General features: G+C 43.9%; 1 protein-coding gene across 1 annotated transcript; it reads left to right on the top strand.

Moving 5' to 3' along the window:
• The first annotated feature begins 1825 nt into the window (after positions 1–1825).
• On the top strand, positions 1826–4700 carry LOC139160033 (zinc finger protein 84-like). Its single transcript, XM_070737550.1, has one exon. The coding sequence runs from the start codon at positions 3165–3167 to the stop codon at positions 4479–4481; it is 1317 nt and encodes a 438-aa protein (XP_070593651.1). The 5' UTR covers positions 1826–3164; the 3' UTR covers positions 4482–4700.
• Positions 4701–15725: the final 11025 nt, after the last annotated feature.

Raw genomic sequence — 15725 nt, 5'->3', positions numbered from 1 at the left:
ACACACAGGTTTGAAAATTCAAAACAATGTTCTTTATCACCAAATTCAAAGTAGACTAAGCACTCTTTTTGTGTTGCAAAGAGCACAACCGGGTAGTCTGTACAATTTCCCTTAAGCAGTCATTAAGTACTTAGCTAGCATCTTTGAAGAAACTTCACACCCCTTCTTCTTCCAACGAAGTGAGACACACACACATTGCTCTGCTTTGGTTTCAAAGGCATGAAAAATCAACAAGCAAAGTCCAGAAACCAGCAACCCAGGAATCCTGAAGAACTGCGATCAGATACTCTTTCACAACGGCCAAACCCACATGCTGCTATTTATAGCAGCAGCCCTAATTACTGGAGCCCCACCCAACCACAGGTGGCCTCATTTTCTCTTGTAATAATAGAAACATAGAAACATAGAAGACTGACGGCAAAAAAAGACCCCATGGTCCATCTAGTCTGCCCTTTTACTATTTCCTGTATTTTATCTTACAATGGATATATGTTTATCCCAGGCATGTTTAAATTCGGTTACTGTGGATTTACCAACCACGTCTGCTGGAAGTTTGTTCCAAGGATCTACTACTCTTTCAGTAAAATAATACTTTCTCATGTTGCCTTTGATCTTTCCCCCAACTAACTTCAGATTGTGTCCCCTTGTTCTTGTGTTCACTTTCCTGTTAAAAACACTTCCCTCCTGAACCCTATTTAACCCTTTAACATATTTAAATGTTTCGATCATGTCCCCCCTTTTCCTTCTGTCTTCCAGACTATACAGATTGAGTTCATTAAGTCTTTCCTGATACGTTTTATACTTCAGACCTTCCACCATTCTTGTAGCCCGTCTTTGGACCCGTTCAATTTTGTCAATATCTTTTTGTAGGTGAGGTCTCCAGAACTGAACACAGTACTCCAAATGTGGTCTCACCAGCGCTCTATATAAGGGGATCACAATCTCCCTCTTCCTGCTTGTTATACCTCTAGCTATGCAGCCAAGCATCCTACTTGCCTTTCCTACCACCCGACCACACTGCTCACCCATTTTGAGACTGTCAGAAATCACTACCCCTAAATCCTTCTCTTCTGAAGTTTTTGCTAACACAGAACTGCCAATGCAATACTCAGATTTAGGATTCCTTTTCCCCAAGTGCATTATTTTACATTTGGAAACATTAAACTGCAGTTTCCATTGCTTTGACCATTTATCTAGTAACGCTAAATCATTTACCATATTACAGACCCCTCCAGGAATATCAACCCTATTGCACACTTTAGAGTCATCGGCAAATAGGCAAACCTTCCCTACCAAACCTTCCCCTATGTCACTCACAAACATATTAAAAAGAATAGGACCCAGAACAGACCCTTGTGGCACACCGCTTGTAACCTGTCTCTGCTCAGAATACTCGCCATTAACAATAACTCTCTGATGTCTATGCTTCAGCCAGCTTGAAATCCACTGAACTATCCAGGGATTAAGTCCAATCTTCACTAATTTATCTATCAGCTCTTTATGTGGAACCGTATCAAAGGCTTTGCTGAAGTCCAGATAGGCAATATCCACGGCACCACCTTGATCCAACACCTTTGTGACATAGTCAAAGAACTCAATGAGATTAGTCTGACACGATTTGCCTTCAGTAAAGCCATGCTGATTTGGGTCCAATAAGTTATTGTTTTTTAGATGCTGATTTATCCTCTTTTTGAGTAGAGTCTCCACCATTTTAACTACAACTGATGTCAAGCTAACTGGCCTGTAGTTTCCAGCTTCTTCTCTACTGCCCTTCTTGTGGATAGGCACAACACTGGCCATTCTCCAATCCTCAGGAACATCTCCTGTTAACAGGGATTGGTTAAACAAATCAGTCAGGGGGGTAGCAATGACAGATCTGAGTTCTTTAAGAACTCTGGGATGGATTCCATCTGGACCCATTGCCTTATTTATCTTTAATCTTTCAAGTTCTTCTAAGACATCGGCTTCTAAGATCACTGGAGCTGAATCCGTACAGCTGGAAGCAATGCTATATCCCTCTATAGTATTATTTTGTAAGGTGTCCTTTGAGAAAACTGAACAGAAGTAGCTATTGAAATGGTCAGCGATCTCCTTATTCCCATCAATGCATGTATTATTCCCGGTACTAAGCTTTGTGATGCTGCAGTTTTTCTTCTTCCTATCACTAATATATCTGAAGAAGGTTTTATCCCCCTTCTTTACAGATTTTGCTATTTCTTCCTCTTTTGAGGCTTTAGCAGCATATATTATCTGTTTCGCCTCCTTCTGTCTCATTTTATACACCTCTCTATCAGCTATACTTCCAGACTCTTTATACCTCCTATAGGCAGCCTTTTTTTCATTGACTATAGCCCTTACATCATTGCTAAACCATAGCGGTTTCTTCTTCCTTTTACCTTTAGTTACTTGCTTTACATAAAGTCTTGTGGCTTTTAAGATGGCCTTTTTTAATACAGTCCACTGGGTGCTCGCTCCTGCCATTTTATCCCTCCCCTTTAATTCATTATTTAAATATTCCCCCATTGCATTAAAATTTGTTTTTCTGAAATCCAATACTTTGGTTGCAGTATAGGATTGCTCACAATCAGTTTTTACATCAAACCACAAACATAGATGGTCGCTGCAACCTAAATTTTCTCCCACCTTGACCTCTGAAACCCGATTCCCATTTGTAAAAACTAAATCTAGAATATTCTCCCCTCTAGTTGGTGTCTTAACTAGCTGTGCCATAGCTGCTCCTGTAAAGGCCTTCAGTTGTTGTCTCCTATGCATGACTCTACGCATGCGTGGATGTGTCATTAATTCTTGTTCAGAATCCAAGGATGATACAGATGATTGATCTCCTCCTGGGCTGTCTGCCAAACTCCCCTCTTCCCTGTCACTCACCTTGGTCAGAGGAGGCTTCATCGGCAGATTCTATCCGGAGCAAAACAGGCCTGTGGCATGTGGATGTCTCCCCTACATCCACCTGCACATTCCTTGGGGCAGGAGCTGGGGTAGAGCTAACCACAACAATTATGCACGAGAAGATCCACACAGAATAAAAGCCATAAAAGTGCCCTCAATGTTATAAATACTTTAGTGAGCATGGCAACCTGGTGATACTTCAGAGGACTCATATCTCTGTGTTCCAGAATGTGTGAAAGTTTCATTGGAAATTCCACATGATGCAACAAAGGATGCAGGTAGGAGAGAAACCCTTTGAATGTCCTACCTGTGGGAAATGTTTCAGACACAATTACAGCCTGGTGAACCACCAGAGGACTCACACAGGAGAGAAACCTTTTGAATGTCCTGATTGTGAAAAAGGTTTCAGTAAAAATTCCAACCTGATGAGACACAAAAAGACTCACACAGGAGAGAAACCATTTGAATGTCCTAATTGTGGGGAAAGTTTCACTAAACATTCACACCTCATTAAGCACCAGAGGACACACACAGGAGAGAAACTGTTTAAATGTCCTGATTGTGGGAAAAGTTTCATTAGAAATTCCCAACTTGTGAGACACCAGAGGACTCACACAGGAGAGAAACCTTTTGAATGTGCTATTTGTGGGAATTGTTTCAATCACAATTCCAACCTAGTGATACATCAGAGGACTCACACAGGAGAGAAACCCTTTGAATGTCCTGATTGTGGAAAACGTTTCAATCGGAATTGTGACCTGGTCACACACCAGAGAATTCACACAGGAGAGAAACCTTTTGAATGTCCTAATTGTGGGAAAAGTTTCAATCGGAATTATGACCTGGTGATACACCAGAGGACTCACACAGGAGAGAAACCCTTTGAGTGCCCTGACTGTGGTAAAAGCTTCATTAAGAATTCCAACCTTGTGAAACACCAGAAGACTCACACAGGAGAGAAAACCTTTGAATGCTTTGATTGTGGAAAACGTTTCAGTGAGAGATGGCACCTCGTTGCACACCAGAGAACTCACACAGGAGAGAAACCATTTGAATGTACCGATTGTGGGAAAAAGTTCAATCAGAGGTCCAGCCTGGTGATACACCAGAGGACTCACACAGGAGAGAAACCTTTTGAATGTGCTATTTGTGGGAAATGTTTCAATCACAATTCCAACCTAGTGATCCATCAGAGGACTCACACAGGGGAAAAACCCTTTGAATGTCCTGATTGTGGAAAAAGATTCAGTCAGAATTCCAACCTTGTGAAACACCAGAAGATTCACACAGGAGAGAAAATCTTTGAATGCTCTGATTGTGGAAAAAGTTTCAGTGAGAGATGGCACCTCGTTGCACACCAGAGAACTCACACAGGAGAGAAACCATTTGAATGTCCAGATTGTGGGAAAGGTTTCAGTACTAGGTCTAACCTTATAAATCATGTGCTTATTCACACAGGGGAAAAACCTTTTAAATGCCCCGAATGTGGACAATGTTTCAGGAAGCATTCTACCCTTATCGCACATAAGAAAATTCACACGAGGGCCACAGTAATGATTGTAGAGAATGCTTGAAATTAATTTCTAAAGTTACATTGTAAGTCCAGCTCAGACATTGACTCTCCTTGCCTTTCGTAAACTCCTTAAGACCCACCTCTGCCGTCAGGCATGGGGGAACTAAAGCATCTCCCCCTTGCCCATGTTGTTTTGCCATTTGATTGATTGACTGTGTGCCTGTTTTTTATATATTTTGGGACTGTTTTATGAATTTATTAATTTTAAATTGTAATTAGATTGGTGGGTATTGGATTTGTTATTATGTACTGTTTTTATTATTGTTGTGAGCCGCCCCAAGTTTGCGGAGAAGGGCGGCATATAAATCCAATAAATCTAATCTAATCTTTAATTTCACCACAAAGAATTTTCTCTCTCTTTTTTTGTAGTTATGTATGTCGTGGTATTAGACGGGAAGGAGGAAAGAAAAAATTGGGACATAGTAGTTTGATAATAGTTATCTAGCCAGCAGCAGCAAAAGTTGCTGGATATTTAGGTTTATTTAGTTAGGTCCCACAGAGTTGGCCTTCTCCGGGTCCCGTCGACTAAACAATGTCGTTTGGCAGGACCCAGGGGAAGAGCCTTCTCTGTGGTGGCCCCGGCCCTCTGGAACCAACTCCCCCCCAGAGATTAGAATTGCCCCCACCCTCCTTGCCTTTCGTAAGCTACTTAAAACCCACCTCTGCCGCCAGGCATGGGGGAATTAAGATTCCTTCTCCCCCTAGGCCCTTACAATTGTATGCATGGTATGTTTGTATGTATGTTTGGGTTTTTTATATTAAGGGGTTTTTATTTTATTTATTTATTTATTTATTACTTGGACTTGTATGCCGCCCCTCTCCGAAGACTCAGGGCGGCTCACAACAAGTGAAACAGTCACAACAATCCAATTAGTTAAAATATTTAAAGATTTAAGAAAACCCCATGTAATAACAGACACACACACAAGCATACCATGTATAAATTAACGTGCCCAGGGGAGATGCTTGGTTTCCCCATGCCTGACGGCAGAGGTGGGTCTTAAGGAGTTTACGGAAGGCAGGGAGAGTAGGGGCAGTTCTAATCTCCGGGGGGAGTTGGTTCCAGAGGGCCGGTGCCGCCACAGAGAAGGCTCTTCCCCTGGGACCCGCCAACCGACATTGTTTGGTTGACGGGACCCGGAGAAGGCCCACTCTGTAGGACCTAATCGGTCGCTGGAATTCGTGCGGCAGGAGGCGGTCTCGGAGATATTCTGGTCCGATGCCATGAAGGGCTTTAAAGGTCATAACCAACACTTTGAATTGTGACCGGAAATTGATCGGCAACCAATGCAGACTGCGGAGTGATGGTGAAACATGGGCATACCTAGGTAAGCCCATGACTGCTCTCGCAGCTGCATTCTGCACGATCTGAAGTTTCCGAACACTTTTCAAAGGTAGCCCCATGTAGAGAGCATTACAGTAGTCGAACCTCGAGGTGATAAGGGCATGAGTGACTGTGAGCAATGAGTCCCGGTCCAGATAGGGCCGCAACTGGTGCACCAGGCGAACCTGGGCAAACGCCCCCCTCGCCACAGCTGAGAGATGGTTTTCTAATGTGAGCTGTGGATCGAGGAGGACGCCCAAGTTGCGGACCCTCTCTGAGGGGGTCAATAATTCCCCCCCAGGGTAATGGACGGACAGATGGAATTTTCCTTGGGAGGCAGAACCCACAGCCACTCCGTCTTATCCGGGTTGAGTTTGAGTCTGTTGACACCCATCCAGGCCCCAACAGTCTCCAGGCACCGGCACATCACTTCCACCGCTTCATTGACTGGGCATGGGGTGGAGATGTAAAGCTGGGTATCATCAGCATATTGATGATACCTCACCCCATGTCCTTGGATGATCTCACCCAGCGGTTTCATGTAGATGTTAAATAGCAAGGGGGAGAGGACCGACCCCTGAGGCACCCCACAAGGGAGAGACCTCGGAGCCGACCTCTGACCCCCCACTAACACCGACTGCGACCGGCCAGAGAGGTAGGAGGAGAACCACTGAAGAACAGTGCCTCCCACCCCCAACCCCTCCAACCGGTGCAGAAGGATACCATGGTCGATGGTATCGAAAGCCGCTGAGAGATCGAGGAGCACCAGGACAGAGGATAAACCCCTGTCCCGGGCCCGCCAGAGATCATCCATCAACGCGACCAAAGCGGTTTCCGTGCTGTAACCGGGCCTGAAACCCGACTGTCGGGGACCTAGATAATCGGCTTCTTCCAAGGACCGCTGGAGCTGGAGTGCCACCACCTTCTCGACAACCTTCCCCATAAAGGGAAGGTTGGAGACTGGACGATAGTTATTAAGTACGGCTGGGTCCAGGGAGGGCTTCTTGAGGAGGGGGCACACGAGCGCTTCTTTATAGAGTGTTGGAAAGACTCCCCTCCCCAAGGAAGCGTTGGTAATCTCCTGGACCCAGCTCCGTGTCACCTCCCTGCTGGCCGAGACCAACCAGGAGGGACACGGATCCAGTAGACAGGTGGCGGAACTCACAGCTCCAATGGCCTTGTCCACTTCATCAGGTGTCACCAGATCAAACTCTTCCCAGACAGGTGGACAAGTACGTGCCCCAGTCACCTCGACTGACTCGTTTTAATTCGCTTTTAGTATTGGATTATTATTGTATACTGTTTATGATTGTTGTTAGCCGCCCCGGGTTTTCTGAGAGGGGCGGCATATAAATCCAATGAATAATAATAATAATAATAATAATAATAATTATTATTATTATTATTATTATTATTATTATTATTATTATTTAATTTTGCAGAAATTCTAAATTCTATTTTTAAAAATTCCATTTTTATCATAATAATTGATAGAAATGCCACATGCAGAGTACCCGCCTTCTGTCCCCTGGGTATCCTTGAGATTTTCAGCCCCAGAATTCCCCAGCCAGCTTCTCTTCGGGATAAGACCACTCAGATTACTTAAGAGATTGTGGCTCTGCAAGAGAAGAAGCAGATGGATTTCAAAGTGAATCTTTTCACAACCGTTCCAGGAATCGGTGCACCGAAGGAGTACTGTAGAGATATGGGCATATCTTGGAAGGCCCATGATTGCTTGCACGGCTGCATTCTGTACTACCTGCAGTCTCCGAACATTCTTCAATGGTAGCCCCATGTAGAGAGCAATGCAGTAGTCGAACCTCGAGGTGATAAGGGCATGAGTGACCGTGAGTAGAGACTTCCTGTCCAAATAAGGCCGCAATTGGTGCACCAGGCAAACCTGGGTGAACACCCCCCTCGCCACAGCTGAAAAATGTTATTCTAAGGTCAGCTGACTCTGTGGTTTCTTCCCCAAACCCCAAAAACTTTAACCTTAGATTGTCTACAGTTGACCTCTCCCCATTTATAAGAGGTCCCTGCGTAAGTGGCATGCATAAGCACACCCTGTCTTAATGTCCTATTTTCCCCTTTTATTATTACTGTTGTGCCCCCAGCAATAGCAGGGAGCACAGCTGTAGGCTCTCTAAAACAGCGGGGAAATCTTACCTCACTGATTGGTTGTTAATGACAACCTGTTATAAAAGGAGTTGTAGGGGGGTTTCACACACACACTCCTTGTTCACACGCTCCTTGTTTTAGCCTGTATGCATTGGGTTTGTTTTATGTGTTTTATTGCTACAATAAAGTGAGAACTTTTCTACCTTTGAGCTCGTCCAGTATTTAAAAATTACTTTATGTTTATACAAACTGCTAGTATCCTATACAGGTTTGACAAGCAAACAAATTCGATGATCCATCAATATGCAACCTCTCCCCCTCATCCAGAGGTTTATCCTGGAGATCCAGCCTAATCTTGGTTTCCAATTCTGCCACTTCATTCATTCATTCATTCATTCATTCATTCATTCATTCATTCATTCATTCATTCATTCATTCATTCGATTTGTATGCTGCCCCTCTCCGAAGACTCGGGGCGGCTCACAACAACAATAAAAACAGTATAAACAATAGAATAAATCTAATAATAAGAATTATATAAAAAACCCCAACTGTTAAAAAAAACCATACAACACATACATACCAAACCTAAAATATAAGAAAGCCTGGGGGAGATGTCTTAGTTCCCCCATGCCTGGCGATATAGGTGGGTCTTGAGTAACTTGCGAAAACAAAGAGGGTAGGGGCAGTTCTAATCTCCGGGGGGAGTTGATTCCAGAGGGCTGGGGCCGCCACAGAGAAGGCTCTTCCCCAGGGGCCCGCCAAACAACATTGTTTGGTCGATGGGACGCAGAGAAGGCCAACTCTGTGGGACCTTATCGGCCGCTGGGATTCGTGCAGTAGAAGGCACCAATGTTCTATCTCTTTCTCATTATGAATCTCTACTCTCAAGAACTGGGTTGGATTCAAAGCCCTGTCAGTAGTAATCACCAAATAAGAATGATCCAACAACATACACTCATATTTCAACAGCCTAGCTAACATCCATGAGCCACCACTCTACCTTTTGTTGTGAGCCGCCCCGAGTCTTCGGAGAGGGGCGGCATACAAATCCAAATAATAAAAATAAATAAATAAATAAACAGTGTTCTGACCTGATGCGGCCGCGCACCCAAAAACACCCCCCTGTGCAGTCTTTTCCAAGGCTGCGCAATAGAGCCGGGGCGCCAGAGTTGGAGAAGCAATGAAAGCGCGGGTAAGTCTTATGGCCGCGAAGGTTTTTCTCCGCCAAATGTCGCGCACGAGCTCCCATTCCACTGCCAGCCCACCATGCACCTCGGCAGCTGGGAGGCTGAGTGCTCCACCGCAAGCTTTAAAAATAAAGGTGGAGAGAGGGCGAGGCGAGAGCTCTGGTTTGGGCAGCGCCACAGGAGTGTGTGTGTGTGTGTGTGTGTGTGTGTCCTGTGGGGGGGAAAGCTGTGGTCATTCCCATTGCTCAGCTGACGGTGCTGCCCAAACCGGAGCTATTGCCGCGCCCTCTCTCCACCTTTCTTTCTTTCTTTCTTTCTTTCTTTCTTTCCTTCCATCTATATCTATCTATCTATCTATCTATCTATCTATCTATCTATCTATCTATCTTTCTAATTGGTATGCCGCCCCTCTCCGTAGACTCGGGGCGGCTAACAACAATAATAAAACAGCATATGACAAACCTAATATTTAAAATAACTAATAACCCTTATTAAAAGCTGTTGTGATTCCGTCTGAGGCCCCTCAGGGAACGGCTGATCCTCTGCCGGCTTCCTGCTCAGAGGGGGAGGATGAGGAACAGGAGGTTCAGGCAGATGGGGAGGAGGAATCTCAGGCTGAGGGAGAGGGAGGACAGCCAGAGTCCCCCGAGAAGGAGCTCTCCCCAGCAAGCAGCCTGGATTCCTTAGATGAAAATGCACAAGCAATAATCGATCTCCGGCAGAGAAGAGCAACACAACGAAGGGGACAATTAGCCAGGTACTTTCAGCACTAAAGAGGCAACAGCTGGATTTGGGTGTGGTGCTCTCTGGAAAGGCTGAAAAGGCAGACCCACCCTTCCTGGCTTGTGGAGTATTATCTTTGGGAGTCCTGGGACCTGGCTGTGATCTTTGGCGTCTTGGAATTCTGGTTTGTGACTTTGAATACTGAAACCTTGGGGGGAAAAGGTGTGGGTCTTATTCTCTACAGTGGTGGGTGTGCCAGCAAGAAGTCTGCTGTATTGTCTGGCCATCAGGACTCTGCTGTGAAGTCTCATAGCCTGCCTGTTGGGAAGAACAGGTTTTTCTCTGTGTTTATTTTTCAAACTATAAAGTGCTTTTGCTTTTACCAGCGTGTCTGGCTGCTTTTTCCAGTTGGTGTTGAAGTCTGGGGGCACCCAGACAGAACAAAAGCCAAACATACACACAAACATACCATGCATAAATTGTATAGGCCTGGGGGGAAAGGAATATCTCAATTCCCCCATGCCTGATGACAGAGGTGGGTTTTAAGGAGCTTACGAAAGGAGGGGAGGGTGGGGGCAATTCTGATCTCTGGGGGGAGCTGGTTCCAGAGAGTCGGGGCCGCCACAGAGAAGGCTCTTCCCCTGGGTCTTGCCAGACGACATTGTTTAGTCGACGGGACCCAGAGAAGGCCGACTCTGTGGGACCAAACTGGTCGCTGGGTCCACCTGATGCAGGAGGCAATGAATTCTCTAAATTTCTTCCTGATCCTTACCCACTTATCCTTTAAAGCTCGTGGTGGAGCGCTCAGCCTCCTCCCCCCCCCAGGCACATGGGGGGGGGAGAAATTCACCCTGGGGCGAAGGCATCCCCGAAGACAGAAGATTGGGGTGGGGGGCGATGGATTCGAGCCCCCTCCCGCCAGACGATCAGGGCTGACTGAGACAGCTTCGCTCTGAGAGAGGTGGCACCTGACCGGCCCTTGCCACAGCCCTTTCACCCGGCTCTGCTGAGGCAGCTTCACTCCGAATGCTCCTGGACCGCTCCGCCCCTGCCTCAGCTGAGCCGGGGGACTGTTCCCCTTATCTGTGCAACCCAAGCGTTGTGGGGAGAGTTTTGGAGGGCCCGCTGCAGCAGAGGAGAAGGGCCTCCTGGGCTGTTCTGCAGCTGCCGCTGCCGCTGCCTCCTCTGCTGCAGCAACTAAGGACTTCGGCCTCCGGCAGAAGAAACTCGGGGCTTTGCCGCAACCTCACTGAGCCGGACCCTTCCCTCCTGCTGGCGGCCAGCAAGCGGCGACTGGCCCTGCTTCGTGCAGCTGGTGCAGTCGTGGCCAATGTGCAGGCTTGACGGACAGTCGTCTCCTTTTCCCTGCCCTTTTCTAGGGACTGCGCGTGGCAAAAATCAGCCAGCATCGGCAGGAGGCAGCCCGGTGCCATCCCGTTCTCTCCAGGCTCGCATATCCTGCCGCTGGGACAGGAGGAGAGCGTGGCTCCTGGTGCCATTTCCCACGGTATTTAAGTCATTACACAGAAATGAGAGAGAGCTGGAGGGAGAGAATGAGAGAGAGGGTGAAAGAGGGAAAAGAGAGAGAAAGAGAAGTAGAGTCAATTTGAGAAAAGAAAAAAAAGGGGAAATTCTAAATATTCTCTATTTTCAATCAATTAAAAATCATTAAAATCATTAATCTCCCCAACGTCCTGCCTGTCGGCGACTACTTCAGCTTCAACCACAACAACACAAGAGCACACAACAGATTTAAACTTAATATTAACCGCTCCAAACTTGACTGTAAAAAATATGACTTCAGTAACCGAGTTGTCGAAGCGTGGAATTCATTACCAGACTCCATAGTGTCATCCCCAAACAACCCCCAACACTTTACCCTTAGATTATCTACGGTTGACCTCTCCAGATTTCTAAGAGGTCAGTAAGGGGCGAGTACAAGTGCACTAGAGTGCCTTCCGTCCCCTGTCCTATTGCTCTCCTGTACCTTTCTTCTATTCCTATATCTCTTCTTCTATTCTTTCATTGATATGTTCTATTACTATATCTTCTTTTCTATTCTTTCTTAGATATATTTTACTATGAGTATCTCCTCTATAACCTTCATCATGTATTTTACTATGTGTATATAGATATATACCCACTAAAACCCTCATTGTGTATTGGACAAAATAAATAAATAAAAAATAAAATACATAAAACTATTCTAAATTCAATTCCATTTATGCATTAATCCAAATCAGTATCACCTACTACATATCTTATTATAATTAATACTTCTAACTTTATTAAAACAGATCAGCAATTCCTAAATTCATATATCTAAATAGAAAAAATTATTAAAGTTAAAAAAAGAACAAACAAAACAATACTCCAAGCTTAATCAACCCTTCTCAAACTCCAATTTCTTTAATCTGAGCAGAACATTGAACCGAACCCTTTTCTTTTAAAAAAATTTTGTATCCCCTTTTAATCCCCTTTTCCATTTTATTATTTCTATTCTTTTGCACTGCTGGGATTTCCCTGAGGCTCCCCTCCAGGGGAAACCCCACCTCCGGACTTGTGTATTTTAGCGATAGCAGGGGAATCCCAGCATCGCAAAAATGAGCGCTTCACTGGCAACGGAAGTCTGGAGGTGGGTTTCCCCAGCGAGGGGAGCATCAGTGAAATTGCAGCATTGCAAAAGCACCAAAGTCCATAAAACCCCACCTCTGGACCTCTGTGTTTTTGCGATGCTGTGATTTCACTGAGGCTCCCCTCGCTGGGAAACCCAACCTCTGGACTTCCGTTGCCAGCAAAGCACCCGTTTTTGCGCTGCTGGGATTCCCTTGCTGGGATTCCCCTGCAGCATTGCAAAAACACACATATCCGGAGGTGGGGTTTCCCATGGAGGGGAGCCTCAGGAGAATCCCAGCAGCACAAAAACGGGTGCTTCGCTGGCAACTGAAGTCTGGAGGCGGGGCATCCCAGTGGCGGCGGTGGGTTTGTAAGGTGAAAATAGTTTGTAAGAAGAGGCAAAAAAATCTTAAACTCCAGGTTTGTATCTCGAAAAGTTTGTATGACGAGGCATTTGTAAGACGAGGTATCACTGTATATTATATTATATATTATAATTATATTATAATTATAAATTAATTGCCCATCCCTGGTATATAGTATACATATGCCGGTAACAGATGCTAAATGAAAAAAGCTGAAATCATTTGGTCACTATCACTTCCTTATAATTCCAAATTATGAAACATTGTGATCCTGGAAAGTTCCTTTATCCAATTTTAAGTTAATAATTCATCCAATTCATATAATGCTAGCTGATTATTTCATTTAAAAAAAAAATCCTAAAGTTGTATAGTTTCTTTCTACTTCTATTGTTATCTATCAAGGAACTTGTTTGCTTTCCATAAAAGGGGAGAGAAATTCATATTTAATAGAAGGGTTGGTCAATGGAACAGCTTGCCGTCAGAAGTTAAGACTGCCCCAACACAGGAAGTTTTTAAGCAGATGTTGGATAACCATCTGTCTGAAGTAGTGTAGAGTTTCGTGCCTAAGCAGGGGGTTGGACTAGAAGACCTCCAAGGTCCCTTCCAACTCTGTTGTTGTTGTTGTTGTTGTTGTTATTATTATTATTATTATTATTATTATTATTATTATTAAGAATGGCAGAAAATCCCCCAATCCAGATGTGCAAAGCTTATCGCCTCATACCCAAAAAAGACTTGAGGCTGTCCAAGGTGCTCCCAAAAAGTACTGAATATTTATGCCAATATGATATTTCAGGTCCTTTTTTAAAAATTAATTTACAGACATTTGTAAAATTCTGTTTTTATTAGGAATGTAGTTAAATGAGAAAAAAATGAATTTCAACAGGTGTAAAATCAGGCTGCAGCATAAAAAAATGAAAGAAGGGAAATGGGTTTGAATACTGGCTGGATGCATTGAATATTCGTTCCTATTAACACAGAAATACCCTCCTAAAATTTTATTTACGTGAACAATTATGTGTGTTTCAGCCTGCAGAACGTCTCAGAAGTGCATTCGCTCAAATGTTTACATCTATTTTTTAAAAGGTGGTGTCACAAACAATGTTCCCTGTAAGTTGCGCAGCTGTGCAGGTGCGCAACCAAAAATAACCCTCCGCGCAGCCTTTTCCAAGGCTGCCCAGCTAAGCCGGGCATCGGAGTTAGGGGCTGCTTCAAACTTATGACCGTTGCTGTGTCCTCAGATCATGTGACGGCCTTTTGCGATCGTCTCACAAGCAAAGACAATGGGCGAGGGGGGGGGGGGAGAAGCCAAATTCACTTAACGAACAGGTTTCTAACCAATCCATGCCCAGACATAAAAATGTGCTGCTCAGACATTTTTTAAAAATATATTTTAATTGATTTTTAACAATTTAACATCACACAACATAAAACAGTGTGTAGTGAATTGTGCCCACCACCCCGACATACACACATTCCCCACCACCAAATTGGGGGTATTTCTTGTATAGTCCACTTAACCCAAGAGCAATATATCTATTTACATATTATAGAGTGATTCCAATTTATTTCTTGTAGCTTGGTCTCGGATTCTGCTCGTCATATATCGTCTTACCTTGTCCCACCGTCCCATCAGCTGTCCCAACTCAGTTTCATTATCCAAATTTATTCTTTTTTCCATAATTTCAAATTGAATATGGTCCACCAATTTTGCATTGTCCATTTTGTCGCATCCTTCCAACCCAGAACTATTACTGCCTGGGCACTTTCTATTGCTGCTTTTTTTATTTCTCTAAATTCTCCCATCGCATTACTTTTTACTAGTACTGCCATTTCCTTAGTGATTGTCCATTGTATATTTAACATTCTATTGATATCCTCTTTCACTTTTTGCCAAAATTCCTGCACTATCGGGCATTCCCAAAACATATGCATAAACACTCCTTTATCTTGACAACCACGCCAACAATTCCCCCTGACATTCTGCTGAAAATGTGCGAATTGAACGGGAGTGAAATACCACTTATGTAATATTTTCCTTCTCATTTCCCTGATTCTTGTATTTTTAATTTTCCTTATATCTTCTACTATATTTTCCATTTCTTGTACCTCTACTAATATCTCATTTTGCCACCATTTAGTCAATCCATCGATCGTGTCCCCGTCTGACTGCACTAGCAATTTGTATATATTAGTTGCTTGCGCCTTTATCCCCTCACTTTTTTATCTTATTATTTTCTCTAACCCTTTCTCCTCCCTCCGTAATACTTCTTTATTCTCCCTTTCATTTAAATATTTACATATTGCATTTATTTGTAGCCACCTTCCCTTACCTAACCACCATTCTATACGATTTCTACTTGGCCTGCCATCCTTCTCGTATAACTGTTCTATCTTAGTTATTCCTCTTCCCTTCAACTCTCCTACCGTATAACCCTATTTAAGTTAGTTTCATTTTCTCTATTTATTACATAAAGCGATGACAGTTTAGATTTATATAATCCTATTTTTCCCTGCCATTTTTTTCCAAATTTCCATAGTCCCTTTCATTGGGCCTATTAATTTACCTATGTCACTCCTATTCCACTTTCTAAAAATTAATTCTCTATTGTTCATCCCGTTTATCTGTTTTTCCAATTTCACCCATTTATTTTCACCTAATTGCAACTCCATTAACCTTTCCATTTGAAAAGCTTCCCTATACAGCTCCAAACATGGAACTCCCCATCCCCTCTCTTTTTCATTCGCAATTAACCACTTTTTTCTTATTCTTCGTCTCTTGTCTTCTTCAATCCAATAATTTAATTTTTTGTCCCACTCTTTAACCTTACATACCGATAGCCCCCCCGACAGCACCTGAAATAGGTACATCACCTTGTGCTGCTCAGACATTATTAATTTTCCGCCCA

This window comes from Erythrolamprus reginae, chromosome 2, assembly GCF_031021105.1.
Source record: "Erythrolamprus reginae isolate rEryReg1 chromosome 2, rEryReg1.hap1, whole genome shotgun sequence".
Classification (NCBI taxonomy): Eukaryota; Metazoa; Chordata; class Lepidosauria; order Squamata; family Dipsadidae; genus Erythrolamprus; species Erythrolamprus reginae.
This window is presented reverse-complemented; position numbering and strand designations above follow the sequence as displayed.